The 19,343-nt window shown below is 43.2% G+C and overlaps 1 protein-coding gene across 1 annotated transcript in view; it reads right to left on the reverse strand.

Moving 5' to 3' along the window:
* LOC140909917 (transmembrane protease serine 11C) overlaps window positions 1-19,343 on the reverse strand; it is a 60,279-nt gene that overhangs the window by 22,876 nt on the left and 18,060 nt on the right. The window contains exons 4-5 of the mRNA XM_073340007.1: window positions 6,793-6,860; window positions 2,006-2,169 (exon numbers count right to left, since the gene is read on the reverse strand). Of these exons, the coding sequence (XP_073196108.1) occupies window positions 2,006-2,169; window positions 6,793-6,860 (232 nt within the window). The remainder of the gene's footprint in view (window positions 1-2,005; window positions 2,170-6,792; window positions 6,861-19,343) is intronic.

The raw sequence follows: 19,343 nt of genomic DNA on the forward strand, positions 1-19,343 counted from the left end.
GAGTACTAGAACTATGCTGTCATCATTGTTTCACATTCAGATCAGGGTAGACAAGAAAAAGCAACACAAAGATTAGCCGCAGTACTTCTCATCCTATAAGTAATCAGATAACTTGATAAAACCTATTCTGAGACATCATCTTGCTGTAATAGAGTATTTAATGAACAATCTGATTCCATTTAACTAGTGAGTTACTGCAAGCAATTATAGTATCCTAACAGTCCTGGCCATGATGCATCTGTCGATTAGAAACACAAAGCTTCTGCATCATTTTATCTAATTCCCATCATTTACTAGATTCTGATTATACGCAGCTGATCAGGCAACCACTGTGCTTTCCCCTCTGCAGCTCCTGAAGTGTGAGAACTCGCTAACAAAACTCACAAAGCCAGCACCTTTTGCTCGTCTAAAATCCCTCCTTAGAACCTACCTCTGCCTTAAACCTGCAAATGACTCCTCCCTGCTGTCAGACAGGCTGGCAGCCTCCCACAACTGCGGAGACCACTGAGACTTCTAATTTATGCAAATCTCTCTCTCTGTTACCTAGTCCGCCCTCATCCCCTTCCACCACCATCTGTCGCATTGTTCACCTGCTGCATATGGTTGAAATCCCAAATGGTGAGTTTTCTGGGTCAGGGACCTTAGTTTTTTTGTTTATACACATTCTAGCACAATGGAACCCTGATCACTGAATGGGATCTGTAGGCATTGCTGGAATATGAATAATAATAAATAATAATACAAAGCAGAACTTTTGCTACAAAGCTCACTGGCAGGGGGGTGATCGGTCTGATTTTTAAACCAGTGGAGTCTCCCACTTCTCCACATCACAGGTTACAAATGGCTCGTTCCTGAGGAAACACTTGGCATGAGCCAGCTCACATTTAGGTCTTACTCCATTCCTGCAAGGCAGCCCATCCATTACAAGAGCTGAGAGAAGGAAGGAGAGGCAGCTTGCTGTCATCTGTGACTGGGAGAAACCCTGGATCCAGCAAACATGGAGTCTGACCAAATGCTCCTGCACTGTCAGCACTGATCTTGAAATTTCAACATATCCGTCTGGCCTGCACTTATCTGCAACAGATAGTCTAAATGCACTGTTACGGGAAAACAGGGCAGTACAACGCCCAGGAGCATATTATATCATCTCAGGGAGGATTGCGTGACTTAGAAGTGGCGCAAGAAGAAAGCTTGCAGTGCTGGAAGGTGCAGGTGTTTACTTCTTTCTGTCCAGCTATTTACCCTTGGATAGTCTAAACCAACTCCCACCTCCAAAGGAAGAGAGACTAAGTGAAGCTCGCCTATTCATATGCAAAACAAAGGCCGTAAATCTACATGAAAGTTTCCTAACTGGGCAGCAGCACACAGAGGGAACTGATCCTTAAAGCAACAGTTCTGTAACTTTTACTGTACCAAAATGACAGTGCTGAAACTTTTAAAATAAGTGGAAACATTCACTGGGTTTGATGGGGGAATGATGGGAAACTCACCAAAAAACAAAAAAAAAAACAACCCCAGAAAGGAGGTCAGGAAGGATGTTTTAGAGCCTGACCCATGCATGGCGACACAGCTGGAATGTGTTTTCAGATGCTCTCACCGTGTCACGTTTCTAAGGTTAAGGGAAGAAGCAAAGTGCCCTGGAAGCCAAGGAGCGTGCTTATTTGTTTTACTGCCGGCTGCAGTTCAGCAGTACCAACTAGGGCTGTCCATTCCCACAGCTACCAGCATTGCCCTAGGGGTGAAATTCATCCTCCCTGTGCAGAAAAGGCCAGCACAAAGCATATGGCCCACTGAAGGCCCCCTTAAGCACTAATAAGAAGGCTTAAGGGCACACAAGCTTTATTCTAGCCCTAGGCTCAGGGATGACTTTCACCCAGAGTTCCTCTGAGAAAAGATATACAAAGGAAACAACTCACATTTACGACGCAAAATAATGTGCATTATACAAAGAGAGGCAAAGCACAAAGAACAAACCAAGAGCAAAACAGAGCCATGAGACACTTACCTGAGATTGTAGAAGATGCAAGATCTATTCTCACAGGCCCAGAATATTTATTCAGTTTCTTCTGTAGGACACTATCGACTTTTCCCAGGAATGCTGCTTTGTTATCAGTGGCGGAGAAAAGGAACGTGAGCACAACCTGTGCCATTACTCCGCCAATGTCAGGGCTGCAAACCAACAAGACACAGGTAAGTGACTTACCTGCTTCTCTCTTCCTACACATCCTGGTTTTTCATTAGATCCTACAGTGATTTCAAATTAATTTAAGGGATTATGTAGATTGCCATAGGTTGTGTAAAGAGAGAGGGAAGTGCTGAAAAATCTGAGCAGGTGCCAGGACATTGTGACTAAACAGATTTATGCAAAAAAGCTACACCCAGGGAGAAGCAGCCCTTCTTATGAATGGGCAGCCAGGCCAAAATTCCCAACCCTGGGTGCCTAGAGACGGGTCAGTCATTCTGTATTGGGCACCCAAATAACCTGGTCACCTGCAGCTCCCCTTGATTTCAATGCGTGGAGACTCAGCAATTCTGAAAACATCAGACAATTAGTGTAGGTGCCAGCAGCCTATATATGGTATTAGGGGGCTAATTTTAGGCACCCAGCTTTGAAAGTCCGGGCCACAGTAACTCACAAATAAAGGAATCTACAGGCCTTAGCAAAGGGGAAACCTGTGCAGAAGGGGAGGGGCTGACTAAAACCATTCTGCCACCCCAGACTTGGATGGAGACAAGACTGAGTTCAGTGTCTCTGCCTGGGAACCCTGGAGCAGTGTAGGACTGCAGAAACCACATAGTAATCACTAAAACTCTCCAACAAATCAAGGGTCCACTTTAGTTACAACTGAAAAGTTCCCCCCAACTCCCCATAAGGGGCTTTTAACAACATAACAGTATCATTAAGAAGAACGGGTGGATAACTGGTTCCACATACAGACACCTCTGTAACTTGCAATGACTATTGGAGTGGTCTTTTTAAGATTGGGAAAAGGCAAGAGTAATGAATTAATGCTAAAGAACCACAGGTTTAATCCAGCCAACATTTAGACATGTAATGTAACTTTAATAACGTCAGTGTTCTGCCAGACTAATACTGTGGCTAGATTTTAGAATGAATAGGATAATTTTGAACTGATATGTACATGATCTTTGTTAGTGTGGAAACTAGCTCACTGAGTAAGGTACTCAAAACTTATTCCCCAGGGTATAAACTCATCACTTGAGAGGATTAGGAAGAAACTCCTCCACATATGAATGACGGTGAAGGCTAAATTGACAGCAAAGGATCCCAGGTATAGACTCCATTGAAAGTAGGAAAGTTATACAAGGACTGAATTTGTTCATTATCATTATTTATTTATTACTTTCTCAGCAGCATCAGTTACTAGCCATTGCTAGAGGCAGAGTATTGAACTACCTAACTCATAGGTCTAATCCAGTATGGTAACTCTTATATTCCTACATGCTCTTTGTGTATATACTTTCCCATGACTGCTGACCAATCTCTTTGTGTATATACTTTCCCATGACTGCTGACCAATTAAAAAGAGAGGGTGTGTCAAGAGACTCTCTCCTTTCCACTCAGCCTCTTCTTCCTTCCCAATTCATTAAGTGATGACGCAACCTACAGTTGGTGACATCAGTTACTTCACACTGGATTCTGTGCATGAATTGTGATACACAAGCTTTGTGTTTCAGTATCACTGGATGACTCAGACTGCAAGGAGAAGCTGATTGGAAACAGAGAGCTTCTGATAATTCTGTGACATCTTGGCCATCACAGTGCCCAGCACAATGGGGTCCTGGTCCAAAACTAGGGCTTCGAGGTGCTACTTTAATATAAATAAATAATAGACAGAAAAGGGAAATACATTAAAAAAAACCATGATTCAAACGGCTTATACAGAATTCACTGAATCAGCCTCACAATGACAATCTGCAGCAAGTAAAACACTTCTCAAAACCAGAATTGGGTTTTCCTGTTATCTGCTGGTGCTGGGCAATGGAGAGCCCCATTACTTTATACTACACTCAAAAGGCACCAGGCATTTTACAGTCACATGGTCCCTGCCACAATCTAGACCCCGTAGCTATAAATGTCCTTTCCAGCAAGCTGTTTTGTTTAGCATCAGCATCAAGGTTATTATTATCGTCAAGTGATTATCTTATCACACGTGTCACACTGCGTTTTTCCTCTTCCTTCCCCACCCCTACTTCCTGTGCTGAACCACACAGAAATTATGGTAAATTCTTGCAGGCATACCTCTCCAATCACTGAGATGGGTACCATTAGTCTCTAGAGGTGATCCTGGCAATTACAGACTGGTAAGTCTAACGTCAGTACTGGGCAAATTAGTTGAAACAATAGTAAAGAATAAAATTGTCAGACACATAGAAGAACATAGATTGTTGCGCAAAAGTCAACATGGTTTCTGAAAAGGGAGATCATGTCTTACTAATCTATTCTTTGAGGGGGTCAACAAACATGTGGGCAAGGGGGATCCCGTGGATATAGTGTACTTAGATTTCCAGAAAGCCTTTGACAAGGTCCCTCATCAAAGGCTCTTTTGTAAATTAAGTTGTCATAGGATAAGAGGGAAGATCCTTTCATGGATTGAGAACTGGTTAAAAGACAGGGAACAAAGGGTAGGAATAAATGGTAAATTTTCAGAATGGAGAGGGGTAACTAGTGGTGTTCCCCAAGGGTCAGTCCTAGGACCAGTCCTATTCAACTTATTCATAAATAATCTGGAGAAAGGGGTAAACAGTGAGGTGGCAAAGGTTGCAGATGATACTAAACTGCTCAAGATAGTTAAGACCAAAGTAGACTGTGAAGAACTTCAAAAAGATCTCACAAAACTAAGTGATTGGGCAACAAAATGGCATATGAAATTTAATGTGGATAAATGTAAAGTAATGCACATTGGAAAAAATAATCCCAACTATACATACAATATGATGGGGGCTAATTTAGCCACAACTAATCAGGAGAAAGATCTTGGAGTCATTGTGGATAGTTCTCTGAAGACGTCCACGCAGTGTGCAGCAGCAGTCAAAAAAGCAAACAGGATGTTAGGAATCATTAGAAAAGGGATAGAGAATAAGACGTAGAATATCTTATTGCCCTTATATAAATCCATTGTATGCCTACATCTTGAATACTGCATACAGATGTGGTCCCCTCATCTCAAAAAAGATATACTGGCATTAACCGGTCCCATATGAGGAGAGATTAAAGAGGCTAGGATTTTTTAGCTTGGAAAAGAGGAGACTAAGGGCGGATATGATAGAGGTATATAAAATCATGTGTGGAGAAAGTGAATAAGGAAAAGTTATTTACTTGTTCCCATAATATAAGAACTAGGGGCCACCAAATTAAATTAATGGGTAGCAGGTTTAAAACAAATAAAAGGAAGTTCTTCTTTACACTGTGCACAGTCAACCTGTGGAACTCCTTGCCTGAGGAGGTTGTGAAGGCTAGGACTATAACAGGATTTAAAAGAGAACTGGATAAATTCATGGAGGTTAAGTCCATTAATGGCTATTAGCCAGGATGGGTAAGGAATGGTGTTCCTAGCCTCTGTTTGTCAGAGAGTGGAGATGGATGGCAGGAGAGAGATCACTTGATCATTACCTGTTAAGTTCACCCCCTCTGGGGCACCTGGCATTGGCCACTGTCGGTAGACAGGATACTGGGCTGGATGGACCTTTGGTCTGACACAGGATGGCCATTCTTATGTTATGTTCTTATCAGCTCCACCTCACACTCCAGGAAATGTACATTAAAAGATCCAGAGCCAAACACTTTGAGATAGGGGACGTGTCGCCTCTCTCAGTAAGTGATGAGCATTGGTATGATTTATAGTGCACCACAGAGAGGCATGGCACTTCCTGGCCAAATTACAAACGACTGCCCTGTCCCAAAGAACCTCCAGGCTAAACACATAAACGAGTACTAGAGTTTAAACCGCTGATGCGGTCTCCTGGATCGAGGCCTGAGGCAGGATAATAACAAAGACTGGAGATATAAGGAGGGACCCACCCACACCAATACGATCATGAAGTAGCTTTGGTTTGTCTTGAGGGTTTAGTACATGTGAGTGAGTGTAATATTGTGACTGCCCAGGCACCTAGTCCTTATAGTACACTTTAAGGAGAGAACTGAAAATGAAAAATAAAATTCTACATTATAATGAAGGAATAAAGGCTTGACTCTCTCCCTTTCAGTTTTGGACAGCTCAGTGGCGTGCTTGCAGTATGAGCTACTGCCTACTGCAGATCCCAGCAAAACAATGCACCTAGTTTTGGTGTACATAAATTTCACCAACCTTCTCCGTCATCTACAGGCCACAACCAACCAATTCAAATGAGGTTTAGTGGTTAGCAGATTACATTCCTGCCTTGTTTAACCGAAGGTCAAAAGACCATCATGAACTGCGCTTTCAGGATCGACTTCCAGAGATGTAAGCGTGTATCCCTCCAATTCCTCCAGCAACTCAGATCGTACGCTTGGAAACTCCAGGCATAGTAATGGTGGACTATCAGCTAGACAGACTGTTCTCCATACTTCCTACGGCTATAGTCCTGCAATGAGCTCTGTGTGGCCAGACCCCTGCACCAGCAAGGAGCCCCACTGGAGCAAGGGTTAGCAGGCAACAGCAATCACCGGAGGTTTGGGGGGCCCCACAACTGGCTATTCAGCAGGATAGTCTGAGCTGGAACAGGATGTTGGGGCAGGATGAACACCCCATTACATCTTCTCCTGGATTTCCTGGCTGTAATTTTACATACCTCAGTCTGATAACACGTGACCGGATATATTTTTTTCTTAAAACAGAATTCTGAAATGTCTTGTCTATCTGTTGAAAGAAAGGGGAGGAAAAAAACCAGTTAAAAATACTCAGTGTAAACGGAGCGTGTGTGTTTACAAGGCACTCTGTTATAACAGTATCCAGCTGTAGGCCTGCTGCCTCCTCATGTAACAATTCACAAATTCATAGATAAAAAACCAGAAGCAAGAGTTCCGATCATCTCATCTGCCTTTCCATAGAACACAGGCCACAGGACTTCCTGGAACCAATTCCTGATTGGACTAGAGCAGATCTTCTAGAAAAACATCCGACCTTGATTTTAAAATTTCCAGTGATTGCAGTACCATCCCACTGCTATCCCCTGGCTCTTAGATACATGCAAGTCTCTCCTACATCACACACAGTGCTGCAATCCACGCAAGCCTTGCCTCCTAAGATCAGTTTGCCCTACAGAGTGCCTTTACAAGGACTGAACTGTGCTTACCTGACCCTTAACATGCACGTGTGGCAAGGCCCCTCCTTTACTTAGCTGGGCTCAATGCTCCCGCTCTGGCCATGGGGGTGGGGGTCCTGGAATAAATCAGTCCCACTCCGGAGAGTTTTTATTCCTCATTCGGGTTTTATTTTCCAGTGTGTACTGGGGGGCCTCAGGGTAAGCCCAAGCTGTACTCTTCAGCCAAACAAAGAAACAAACTTGGAACACAACAAGGGAATATCTTTCCCTGCCCCTTTTTGGGGGTGTCATCCCATTATGCTGCCCTCTGGGTGCCAGTCCCTAGTTTCGCTGTTTCCTCTAAAGGGAGGAGAGCAGCCTTCCCCCTCAGGAGAAGCCTCTTCTCCCTGCTGCACCTTGTCCCCCATTTCTCCTCCTCTCTCACCAGAAGACAGATGTAAAGGTCACAGGCAGACCTTAATTGGACTCAGGTGTCCCTAGTTGACCTGAGGTAACCCCTTCTCAGCTCAGAGGGAAAAGGGCCTCCAGCATTCTAGGGACCTCCTTGTCAACCTCCTCCTAGCCCTGGCCAAAATGGCCATCTACAAAACCAGGGAGAGAAGGCTGGCCGATGGGGTTTCCTGTGACTGTGGGGCCTATTTCCGCTCCTCGGTCCGTTCATGCGTCCGGGTGGAGTTCCTCTGGGCGGCGTCTGCTGGCTCCCTTGACACTTTCGAGGAGCAGTGGGCACTGTCCAGGGTTCTCTGTTCAGTGTCCCCGTCCAGTTCCCTTCGTTTAGCCCTGTGACCTCACTCCTGTTCCTGTTATCTCATTAGTTGTCCCCCGCAATTATTTGGAATCCTGGACCTGTGGATCCTCCCCTTAGGCTGGGGGAGGTCCTTTAGTAGTGGGCAGGCTTCCTGGATCCCAACAGGACCACACACACAAGTGACTGTCCTGAAAGAATAGCCTCTCCAGCTCCCACTGAAGGCAGTGGTCAAAGTCCCATTGATTTCAGTCAGACGCCCTCCCCACACACAACGTCCCTGCCTTCCACACCAACCTGCTGCCCCTTCATTTTTATTGTCAAAAACTATTTACATCAGAGGTTTATTTACACTAAAGGAAACAATCCCACAAAATGTGATGTTTGCTGGTGTTTGTCACACATTGCATCCTACATTTGGGCCCTGTCCGGTTGAAAAGGGCAGTAGCGTAAGACCGGCCCGAGAGAGTGCAAGCACACGTATTACAATGTGGCCTGATACAAAGTCTGATCAGCATGAGTTCAGGATCACTGCATTACTCAGAAGTTGCAAAGCCATCAGTCAGCTGTGAAGTGCTGTCGTAGCCATGTTGGTCCCAGGATATCAGAGACACAAAGTGGGGGAGGTAATATTTTTTATTGAACCAACTTTGGTTGGTGAGAGAAACAAGCTTTCGAGTCATACAGAGCTCTCCTTCAGGTCTGGGAAAGATACTCCCAGCATCACAGCAAAATGCAAGGTGGAACAGATTGTTTAGCATATGCAGTTAACACATATTTCAAGGGCTCATTTAGGTGAAGTGGTCTGTTAATACCCCTCACGTCATGGGGGGAAAGGAAGGGAGGGGGGATAGATAGCTTGGCTGGGGGGCGTTGTTAGTGGGTTATAGATGGTTGTATAAGCCATAAATCCATAAATATAAGCCATAAATCCAGCATATCGACTCACCTATGCAGGTCATCACACAAGTACCAATAAAGTCTTCATACCACTATGGATTCTCCACATGTATTACAGAAAAACTGCTTTACAAATGCTTCACAGAGTTTTAAGACTGTGTATTATTAAAGATTTTTCATATCTTTTAGCCTTCCAAGCTAAACCATGTCTTAGCTTGGAACCATGTCTAACTGTACAGCCCGCCAAAGGAGAGAAAAAGAACAACGAACAAAAAGAACATTTAAAGGTCTGATATCTTGGAACCGTTCAGGTCAAGAAACAAGTGCTATGTGCCCCACTGGAAAGCTGGGGATCTTTCCTACTCAGGGATATAAAGCTCCTGTTCCTAGCTGAATTGTCATGAGCTATCAGACACTAAATCTGACATTGGTGCAGGCCTGAATATTGCCGGTACTCAGCCAGCATAATTTTGAGGTGAAAACTGCACATTTGGGGGAAAGACGAGGAATACTTTCTGGCAGGTTTTTTAGTGGTTTTATTTTTTTAGTGGCAGCTGTTGGAAGTTGCTCAGGGGTTTGGAATGTTAGCAGTAGTTCAGCAGGAGACGGATTAGTACACACAGGTGAGGCAATTGAAGGTGTATGCTAAATGCACTTTATCACATAGCTCTGCAGTTCATCACCTGCTTATCACCACAGTTTAAATGGAGGATGGATTTGCATATATATAGCAAGGGGCTGCATTTCCTGCAATTCTGCAGCCAGAGATTTTTTTTTCCACAGAGCCATCCCACTGCTGCAGAATTGGGCCCTATAAACTAAACCTTCACTTTTGACTAATTATGTTTCTTGCCCTTATGGTTGGAAAGAAAACCTTTAACATGTTAACTGCTTCATTGCTGATCGTGTCAGTAGAAACAGGCAGCTGAGGTGCTGAGCCAGCTTTGTTGCGTGTAATGGCGGATCCTACTCTTTGAAGCTCTGTAGGGCAGGGCCTCCCTTGCTAAGTGTTTGTACAGTGCCCTGCACCATGGAGCTTCAGTCTTGGGTGCAATCTCTTGGTGCCTACGCAATACCAATAATACAGTGACTAATAGCAATGGGTTGGCTGGATGCTGTCAAGTGTTGCTGGGGTAGGGAGCTAGGAATCTAATCCCTCCAAAATATGTCAGATCATCTCTTCTGCCAATGAGAAAAGAGAAAAACATCTCCTCCCTGCTGCCAGAGACCTCAATCTCCTCTGGGCTGTCCAAATCCTAAATCATCCCCACTCCTTCCGAGTGCCCCAGTACCATGACTATCTCCTGTGTAGCTATCCAGACCTCCAGGTTTCCACCTAGACCCCTTCTACCATGAATTTCTGCACCGTCGTTAGCAAAAACTGCCATCTGCTGTCAACTGAAAACCTGGGGTCAGCATAGAATATCTCAAATTTGACACAATAAATGGTGCAGGGGAAATTGCACGCATTGGATTACTTGCTTTCATATCAGATTCCATAAACCCCTCCATCCTGCGTTGGTCTGAGGCGGATGCAGAATTCGGCACTGATGTGCTGCACAGACACCTGGGAGCCTTGCTGCAGAAGTTAGGTCCAGATCCTCAGCTGGTGTAAATCAATACCGCTCCACTGAAGATAAAGAAGCTGTGCTGATTCACGCCAGATGAGGATCGGGTTCAAAGACTTTACACACATCCCCACCCGCATCAGTGTAAATGTCTAGAACTATAGATGTATAGATATTTTCTCTCAGCTTTTGTCCATCTATTTAAAAGCCATCAACTCCCAGCTGGCAGAATCACTGCTAACTGTACTGGGAAAGCCTCATCAGCCTTTCAGAGCACTTCTACATGTTGATACCACCAGATATGGCGCCTCCTTATTATCCTTTGTTTTCTTGCCTCTGTTTCTGACAGCTTGAACAACTCATTTGGTTTTGGGTAATTTGGACTCATAACATGCTCAGCTCCACCCTCCCCACATACACCCCATTCTGGAGCAGTATCTGAAAATACCGATCAGGAAATCTGTGACTTGCCAATATAGACAGAGGATGAATCATTGTTTTGCATCATACAGAAGAGTCAAACTAGCCTGAATATGAGTCAACCATTGGAAAAAAGTCTTTGTTTTCAGACTAAAAGAGATCAGGTGATCCAGCCAGACATACCCAGGATGTCCTAGTTCCTTTCCCAATTATGACAGACACTGAACATTTCAAACCTGAGCAATCAGTGTAAGCAAGTAAGGCCAGTACTGGATTTCTGTCTGTCATTTGTGTAATTCCACACTTGAATGTGAAAGGGCATTTTCCCCCACACATTGAATGTTATCACTAATTTTCCTCCTTTAAGAATTACATCAAGACATCAGTACTAGTTCTTTCTTCTAATAACTCTGTTAATGTCTAATGGAACACTCCAAAGGTGTTAAAGGAAATTCCTAAGGATGCAGGATCTACCAAAGGATGTGGCAAAAGGCTAGGAACTTCCCTTTAGGAAGTTTGCCAAAACCCACTTAACTATGTGGGTGAGATTTTCAAAAGCACCCAAATGACTCAGGAGCACAAGTCCTATTGACTTGCAAACATTGGTCCTATATCTCCAACCAGTGTCAGATATATTTATTCCACATTCGGGTTCGGAAACTGCTCTTCTTTTGTACCCTATTGGTTCCTTTGGATCTAGAGCTTGTTCTGAGTCTTTTTTTCCTACTATCACTATAAAATGTAACTAATCATTTGGTTCAATTGCTTTCTTTATAGCTTTTAAATTGAAAGTAATACTAAAATATTAATTACCAATTATGAGTGTTATTATTTACACATGATAGCTTCCATTTCCCTGTGTACTACATACAAGAGAATATACCCATGTAACATAATTTAATAAAAAGTTTAAGAGAGTGACATTTTACAAACACTTACAAACAAATGGATCCAGTTTATAAAGGGGACAAAATGGATCACAAGAGAAGGGAATAAAGGCTCCCATAGTGAGAAGGTGTGTGTTGATGTTGTACAGCCACCATGGGCTATGGACAGGGCAGAGATCTACAGTGTAGCTGGGCACCATCATCGTACTGATGACAATCTATCCTCTGTTTAGAAATGATCTCCCCAAGAGTGTATCTACACTGCAGCTGGGAGCATGCTTCCCAATTGCCCTGTAGACGTGCCCCAAGAGGTTGCATGTCTACAGAAACCTGTTCTTCAGGAACATCCCATCTTAAATACCTTATTGCTGACACATGGTTGGCCAACCCCACTGATTAGCTTCCATCTCAGAGAACAGCTCCAGACATCTCAGCAAGGCCTCTTATTTGCCAAGGCATCATACCATGGAGGATGCATCAAAATCAGCTGAGAGGTCTCAGTGCGGAACTGCTCAAGAGCTGTAGCCAGGAGCAGATCATCTGGAAGTTTGACAAGTGAGTTCTCCACTCCAAAGCAACGTCTTAAGCCAGGACTGAGCTGGTGTCCTCCTCAATCACTTTCTCTTTGAGAAGATGGAGGCTGGGTGGTAATGGGAAAGCATTTTGGCATCAGCTGATGGATCCCTGAGGGAGGAGGGACCTCTGCATGCTTTCTGGAAGCAGATACACCCCCTTTACTAATTGAGACACTGCTAATGCCAGCCAGTAATGACTCCACAGCAACACCATTTGCCTTAAGCAAACAAAATGGAGGGAAAGAGGGTGACAGCAACAATTTGTGGGCTTCAGGCAGCCCAGAAATAGAGAACATCCTCAGCAGAACTCAGATAAACACAACTAGTGTAGGATGGTCCACCGGGGGCCTGCACCTCTCCTAATTGAAAGGGCAGGAAAGAGTAGTCCTCACTCAGACTATGCACAAAGGAGATCACAAGCATGTCAGAAATCAAATGGAAGAGACTCCCAAAGAAATATAATCAGGTATAATCCGATTGTGCACTGCTGTAGAGAGTTCATCTGGATGCTTCCTTGGTGTGTCAGCCATTGAGGACAAAACACTTATCAAGTATGTTAGTTCCTGAAGAGGGAATTTTACTTCAGAATTTAAACAACCACGATCTTTATCCCTAATGCAACCAATTTGACAGACGCTTCATTGCATTATAGCTTCATGACAGCAGTACGATTAGTAGCAGCCACTGTTAAGGTCACCTAAGTGTTTCCATTCCTATTCCCTGCTTTCAGTTGTTCAAAACTAACTTTCTAAAACTTTCACCCTGCAGCTGAAGTTTTCTGGGCCAATGCATGTTTTCACAAATTCCGAGAGAAATGGGTCAGACACTTTGGGGAACAAGGAGAGGGTTTGGTTTTTTTTTAACTGCACTTTCCCCTTTATAAAAACATTTTGCATTTTGTTTTTTGAACTGCCAAAGCTCCAGAGCAGGTGCAGGTGAGAAGCTGAAATTTGGGAGGGAAATAGCCCACTGGAGAAGAGTGGTTTTCAGTATCCCTGGGAAGATTCATTTTAATGTAGTCTAGTTGTGAGGGTTTGAAAAATCATAATTCACACATGCACAGTTTTTTGTTTGATTCTTCCCTCCCCCCAGTTGATGGCATGTTTTAAACAACTGCCTCTTGGGATATCAACTATGGACCGCTTAAGGCTTTTATGAGGGCCAGATTCTGATCTCAGTTATACCCGTGTAAATCCAGAGTCATTCCACTGATTTAATTTTCTTTAAGTCAGTGGAATGACTCTGGATTTACAGCTGTGTAACCAAGATAAGATTCCATTTCAATCATACACTCCAGATCTGATATCCCAATTTATTGGTAATTGCTCTTCATGCCATTTAGCTTATTTTACATTTTCTGTCTCCACTTATACCTGGGTTTCTTGTGCATCTTTTCTAGCCATACATTGGCAGGGGCTCCTGTAACAAATTTGTCTGGAACAGAGCCTCAGGTCAGTTCCAAAAAGTTTCTTTCTAGTCTTTCCTCTTCTCACTACTGACTTGGGACCCTGCTCCAGTGAACAGTCCAATGCACTTGGGGCATCCATTAGACCTGCAGGCAAATGACCTGCTTTTGCCCTTTTTTGTAAAAAGATCCTTCCTGGTACCTTTTCCCCAGGCTCTCTTGTATGCAAGGGAATGTTTATTACATCTTGCACCCTGATAACCCAAGAGGAAAATGAAAAAGCAGCTGGTATGGATGTCATCAGGAAAAGTACTTTCCATTAAAAAAAAAAGAAGAAGAAATTGAAAAGAACTGTAAACTAAGGCAACTATTGGGTGTATATTTGCAGTTCTGGAGATATGTATTGCTTTAGTTAAAGGAACACTGTCAACTTGAAATCATGGCAACTACAAAAAAAATTGATTAATAAGTAGTTTCAGATACCACACTGGATCTGCTAACTCTGGGACCTAAATTACATTTCCCTGGTTTTTGTGACTATTTTTCTCTCCCCTGTTGCTAAGTGAGAGACCTATATAAACACAGGTAACTGACTAAGGCCCTGATTCGGTACAGCATCTCATCTGAGAAAAGCACCTTAACACATGCTTAATTTTAAACAGATGTGTATGTTCCACGGACTTCAATGACACTTAAGCATGTGCTTAACTTTAAGCATATATTCAAGTACTTTCCCAAATACTGAATGAACTTAAGACACAAATAAAGAAATGATGCCTTTTGCATGTTACTGTCTTTCTTAGGGTACAGTGTGCATCAAGTCTCTGTAAAACCACAACTCGGTTATATCCTACAGCTTTATACTGAAAGTTGAGTGTGTTATAAACCTCCAACTCAACAGCTAAATAAATCAGTCATCATCATGCCAACTTCCTCCATTGTTCAGCCACATTTCCCCGGGTGGCTGAGCTGCAGGGAGGCATTTGGTTTTGCTGTTTGGGGTTATAATTCCAGTCTAGCTCCATGCTGTGTGCAGGGGTCAACAGGATACTCTTTTGTCACATTTGAGTAACACATGCCACGAAAGCTTATGCTCAAATAAATTTGTTAGTCTCTAAGGTGCCGCAAGTACTCCTGTTCTTTTTGCAGATACAGACTAACACAGCTGCTACTCTGAAACATGCAGAATAGCATTTTCACCTCTACAGGGAGCCCTCATTGTGACAGAACAGATTAGTAGCCATGTTTTTAGAGAAACAAGAACTATTCAGTTAGTTAACGTTAGGGTGCCTAAGTAGAGCTTGTCGAAAAATGGTATGTGTATTTCAGGGGGGAAATCCCCTCCCCTCCACAAAAATGTTTGCTGTTGTTGAAATTTAGGCACCAAGAAAGAAGTAGAACTTCTATTTGTGTAATGAAAAAATATAAACTAACACGTGCAGTGTTTTTCCAATTGTAAAAGGGAAAAGAGGCAAAAAAGAAGAAAGGCTGGAGAAGGAAAAAATCCTAAATTAAAAAAAAAATAAAGAACCTTTATTTATAAAGCTAGAAAGTTTTCAGTTTTTCAGGATATGCACATATTTTTAAAGCCCAAATCTTCAGCAAAACAAAAAAAGACCATGTTAGTAGGAAAAAAAATCTTTGAATAAACCATTTTGACTGAGTCCACTTCTAAGTCCTCATTTAGATATCTAAGTAACCTGAGCACCCAGCACCTGTCTAAATAAGGACGTAGGAACCTAACTTTAGGGAACTATATTTAAAAATATTGTCCCATTGCTTTATGAAACTTGATAAAAATAGGACCACCACATTGCTGGGGACTTGATATTGCAAGACCCGCTGCCTAGGACTAGCCTTGATGGCCCTTTGAAAGCTTTGGCTAGTGCAGAATGTAGCTACAATACTTGCCTTCTGAGTGAGGCAGATGGAGGAAGCATATTTCCCCAGTGGCTCATACCCTGCCCTCACTGCAAATCCATTTCCAGGTAAAGTTCAAAATGTTGGCCACCAACTAGAATGGCCGAAATGACTTAAGCCCAAGTTTTAGCAAAGTGGGTCATATTCAGAGGGGAGTTTAGGTCGGGAGAGACCACGTCTAATTCACACCTTTTTCCAGCCCTTTCAACATGTAAATTAAACCAAGCCAGGCTTGCTGAGACTCACGCCCACTTCACAATGTGTAATTTACTCCCTCTCACACAGTAGCTGGTTTTACAATTTGGCCAACTCAGTTTGGGTCTCACAGGTGTAACTCATCCACTAAGGGGATGGAAGCAAGAGCTGTATCAGGACAAGCAGTAGCAGGAGGGTACAAACAGGTGTATGGTAAAGTAGGCCTCTGCTTTACTCCACTCTTCCTTAGACCTCCTTCCTCTGTAAATTATTCTAGTTCAGACACCTTTGGACTCTCATATACCCTCCTCCCAATACTAGAGAGACAGGGTGGGTGAGGTCGTATCTTTTACTGGATCAACTTCTGCTGGTGAGAGAGACAAACTTTTGAGCCACAGAGAGCTCTTCTTCAGCTCTGAGTGCCTTTCCCAGACCTGGAGGAGAGCTCTGTGTGGCTTGAAAGTTTGTCTCTCTCACCAACAGAAGTTGGTCCACTAAAAGATACGACCTCACCCACCTTGTCTCTCTAATATCCTGGGACTGACACAGCTACAACTACACTCTTCAGAATATGTAATTCCCACCATCCTGTACATCACCTCCCTCTTCTCCTCTTATCCACCACCACAATTACAGACACTGGGTGTACTCCATCACCCTGTCCCAAAGGGAAAGCTCCTGGAAGCTGGTGCTCCAAGAAGATCTACTCCTGCTGTATGTATGCCTAAGCCAAAACCTGGGCACAGTAAGGCACAGATCCAGCAAAGCACATTCTTCGGTTTAAGCCTGCAAGTGGTTCCACTGACAAAAAGAACAACTCACGTTCTTAAGTGCTTTGCTGGATCCAGGTCCTTAAAGTCCCTTACAAGATACACCTGTTCGTACTAGCTTTTCAGTTAGCTGTTGGCCCTGGAATTCCATGCAGTCAAGTTTTTTCCTACCTTCTGTTCTTTAAAACCATGGGAATATGTAGGTGGTGATTTCATAAGGTCCTAAAAAGGATGAGTTCCATAAAGCAATGGATTCCTTTTTGTTTGTGTTGTAGCAACCAGGCAAGGTACTAACAAACTTCAACAGAAAATTATTTTTTAAAGTGGAAACCTCTTTTCCAAGCTGCTGCTGCACCCTCAGTAGCTCTCCCTCAGCCTCTTCAACTCCTTCCCCCTCCTTCCTGCTTCCTGTCCTTTCAGACTCCCAACAGCCAGTGCTCCCAGTTCTAATAATTACAAGCAGCATCTAAACACCACATTCCCTCCTCTCTTAAGAAACTCTAATTAAAATAAACATTGTTGTTCTAACCACAGAAACAAATATGAAACAAGACACTATACTGTTGGCAGAAATATTACACTGAAAACACTGTAGATACTATATAACATAATCTCTAGTCCAGACAGGTGGTCGTCTGGGTCTGACAGGCTGTCTTTGAAGCCCCGATTCCAGTGCAATGTCTTGTTGTGTTGATACTACAGTGAAGTCATCCAATGCAGATTGGGTGTTGGCATAATCTCCTCTTGATGCATCGGCAGGTGCAAGATAAGAGGCATTCCATACCAGCCCATCACAAAGTCGATAGGTGTAAGGTCCCTTCTTCTCTATGATTTTAAGAGGAGCTGTGAATTTATGGTCCCCTTTGCATAAAATTCCAGGTTTCCGTATTCTAACGAAGGAACCACACTCAAACTTTGCATCCTTAGCACCCCACCACTTGTCTGTGAAAGCCTTAGACTTTGCTTGGTTCTGTTCAACTGTTTTTCCTCACATCGGTTGGGGCATCAGGTTGTGCCTTTAACAATCCAGCAATGTTCAGTTTAGTATTCATCTGTTTCCCATGCAGTAACTGTGGGTGATCTTTGCATTGTGGCATGTCGTGTAGCCCGGTATGCTTGCAAGAAATCAGTAGTGAAGGTTATCCACAATCGCCCTTCCAGTTTAGCCGTTTGCAAACTCTCTTTCAAACTTCTGTTAAACTGTTCGATTTCCCCATTGGCTTGAGGGTAATATAGGGATGACCTTCTGTGTAAAATGTCCCTCTCTGCGAGAAAAGTTTCAAACTCCAGGGAAGTAAATTGACTACCATTATCTGAAACCACTTCTTTGGGGTTACCTTCCCTGCTAAAAACTGAAGAGAGGAACTTAATTACTGTAGCAGAAGAGATTTGCGATGTAAACGCTCCCTCAGGCCATTTACTGAAATAGTCTATTAAAGTGATGGTATAACGGCAGGTTTCAGAGTAACAGCTGTGTTAGTCTGTAATCGCAAAAAGAAAAGGAGTACTTGTGGCACCTTAGAGACTAACCAATTTATTTGAGCATGAGCTTTCGTGAGCTACAGCTCACTTCATCGGATGCATAACGGCAGTCACTTGGAGCAGTATCAAAGGGTCCTACAATGTCAATTGTCACTTTTTCCCATGCAGATTCAGGAAGAGGAACAGGCTGTAATGGAGGGGTACATGTCACTGCTGTCTTATCATGCATTTGGCAAGTGACACAGGATTTTATGAGTGCTTCAGTTTGAGAGTCCATCCCTGGCCACCAATACAGATCCCGTAGTCACTGTTTGGTTCTGACAATTCCTTGATGAGTATCGTGTGCCAGGTGTAGGAGTTTTGACTGTAATTCTTCTGGCACAAGTGTGTGTACCTTGTAGCACACAGCCATTGAGCAAAGAAAGTTCACCCCGAACTCTAAAATAAGGCAACGAAACTGGGTCAAGGTTTTTAGGGTTACTAGGCCATCTCTTTGTCAGAAATTCCCATAGTTTTTGTTGAATTGGGCATGCTGAACAAGCGGCTTGAAATTGTTCTTTTGTAACTGCAGTGAGAGCGCTTGTAATAAGTGCAACTACTATGTCCTCATCCTCCAGTGGACCATCTGGTGAAGGCAAAGGCAGGAGAGAAAGGCCATCAGCTACCACATTTTGGTTTCCAGGCTTATATTCCAGTTCATAATTGAAAGAGAGTAGTCTTGCAGACAATCTAGCAATATGTTATCCTGCTCTTCCCAGTCTTTTCTGCAACGAAGTCACAGCCTGGACTGTGCCTCCTGGATCCATGCTCATTGTTTTGGCTTTAGCTGTAGCTGACTCAATATGAGTAGCAATGGTTATTGCTTTTTCTAGTGTAAATTGTGGTTCTAGAAGTAAGCGTTCTCTTACACTAAGCATGGTTGTTTTCTCAATGAGCTGGTTTCTAATCTCCTCATCTGCCATATTCCCAAAGTCACCAGTTACAGACTCCTCAGGGAAGCACTATACTGCATTATAGTCTCCCCCATTTTCTGCTCACGCTGGCGAAATCTGTAGCGATTTATTTACATCTGAAATCTGTAGCGATTTAAATCTGTACATTTACATTTAAATCTGTAGCGATTTATTTATTTATCTACATTCACTTTTGGCACAAAAAAGTTCTTTAATGCAGTGAGTGCAGTCTCATATTTATCATCTGCAAGGGGAAA

The sequence above is a fragment of the Lepidochelys kempii genome, chromosome 4, assembly GCF_965140285.1.
Source record: "Lepidochelys kempii isolate rLepKem1 chromosome 4, rLepKem1.hap1, whole genome shotgun sequence".
NCBI lineage: Eukaryota > Metazoa > Chordata > Testudines > Cheloniidae > Lepidochelys > Lepidochelys kempii.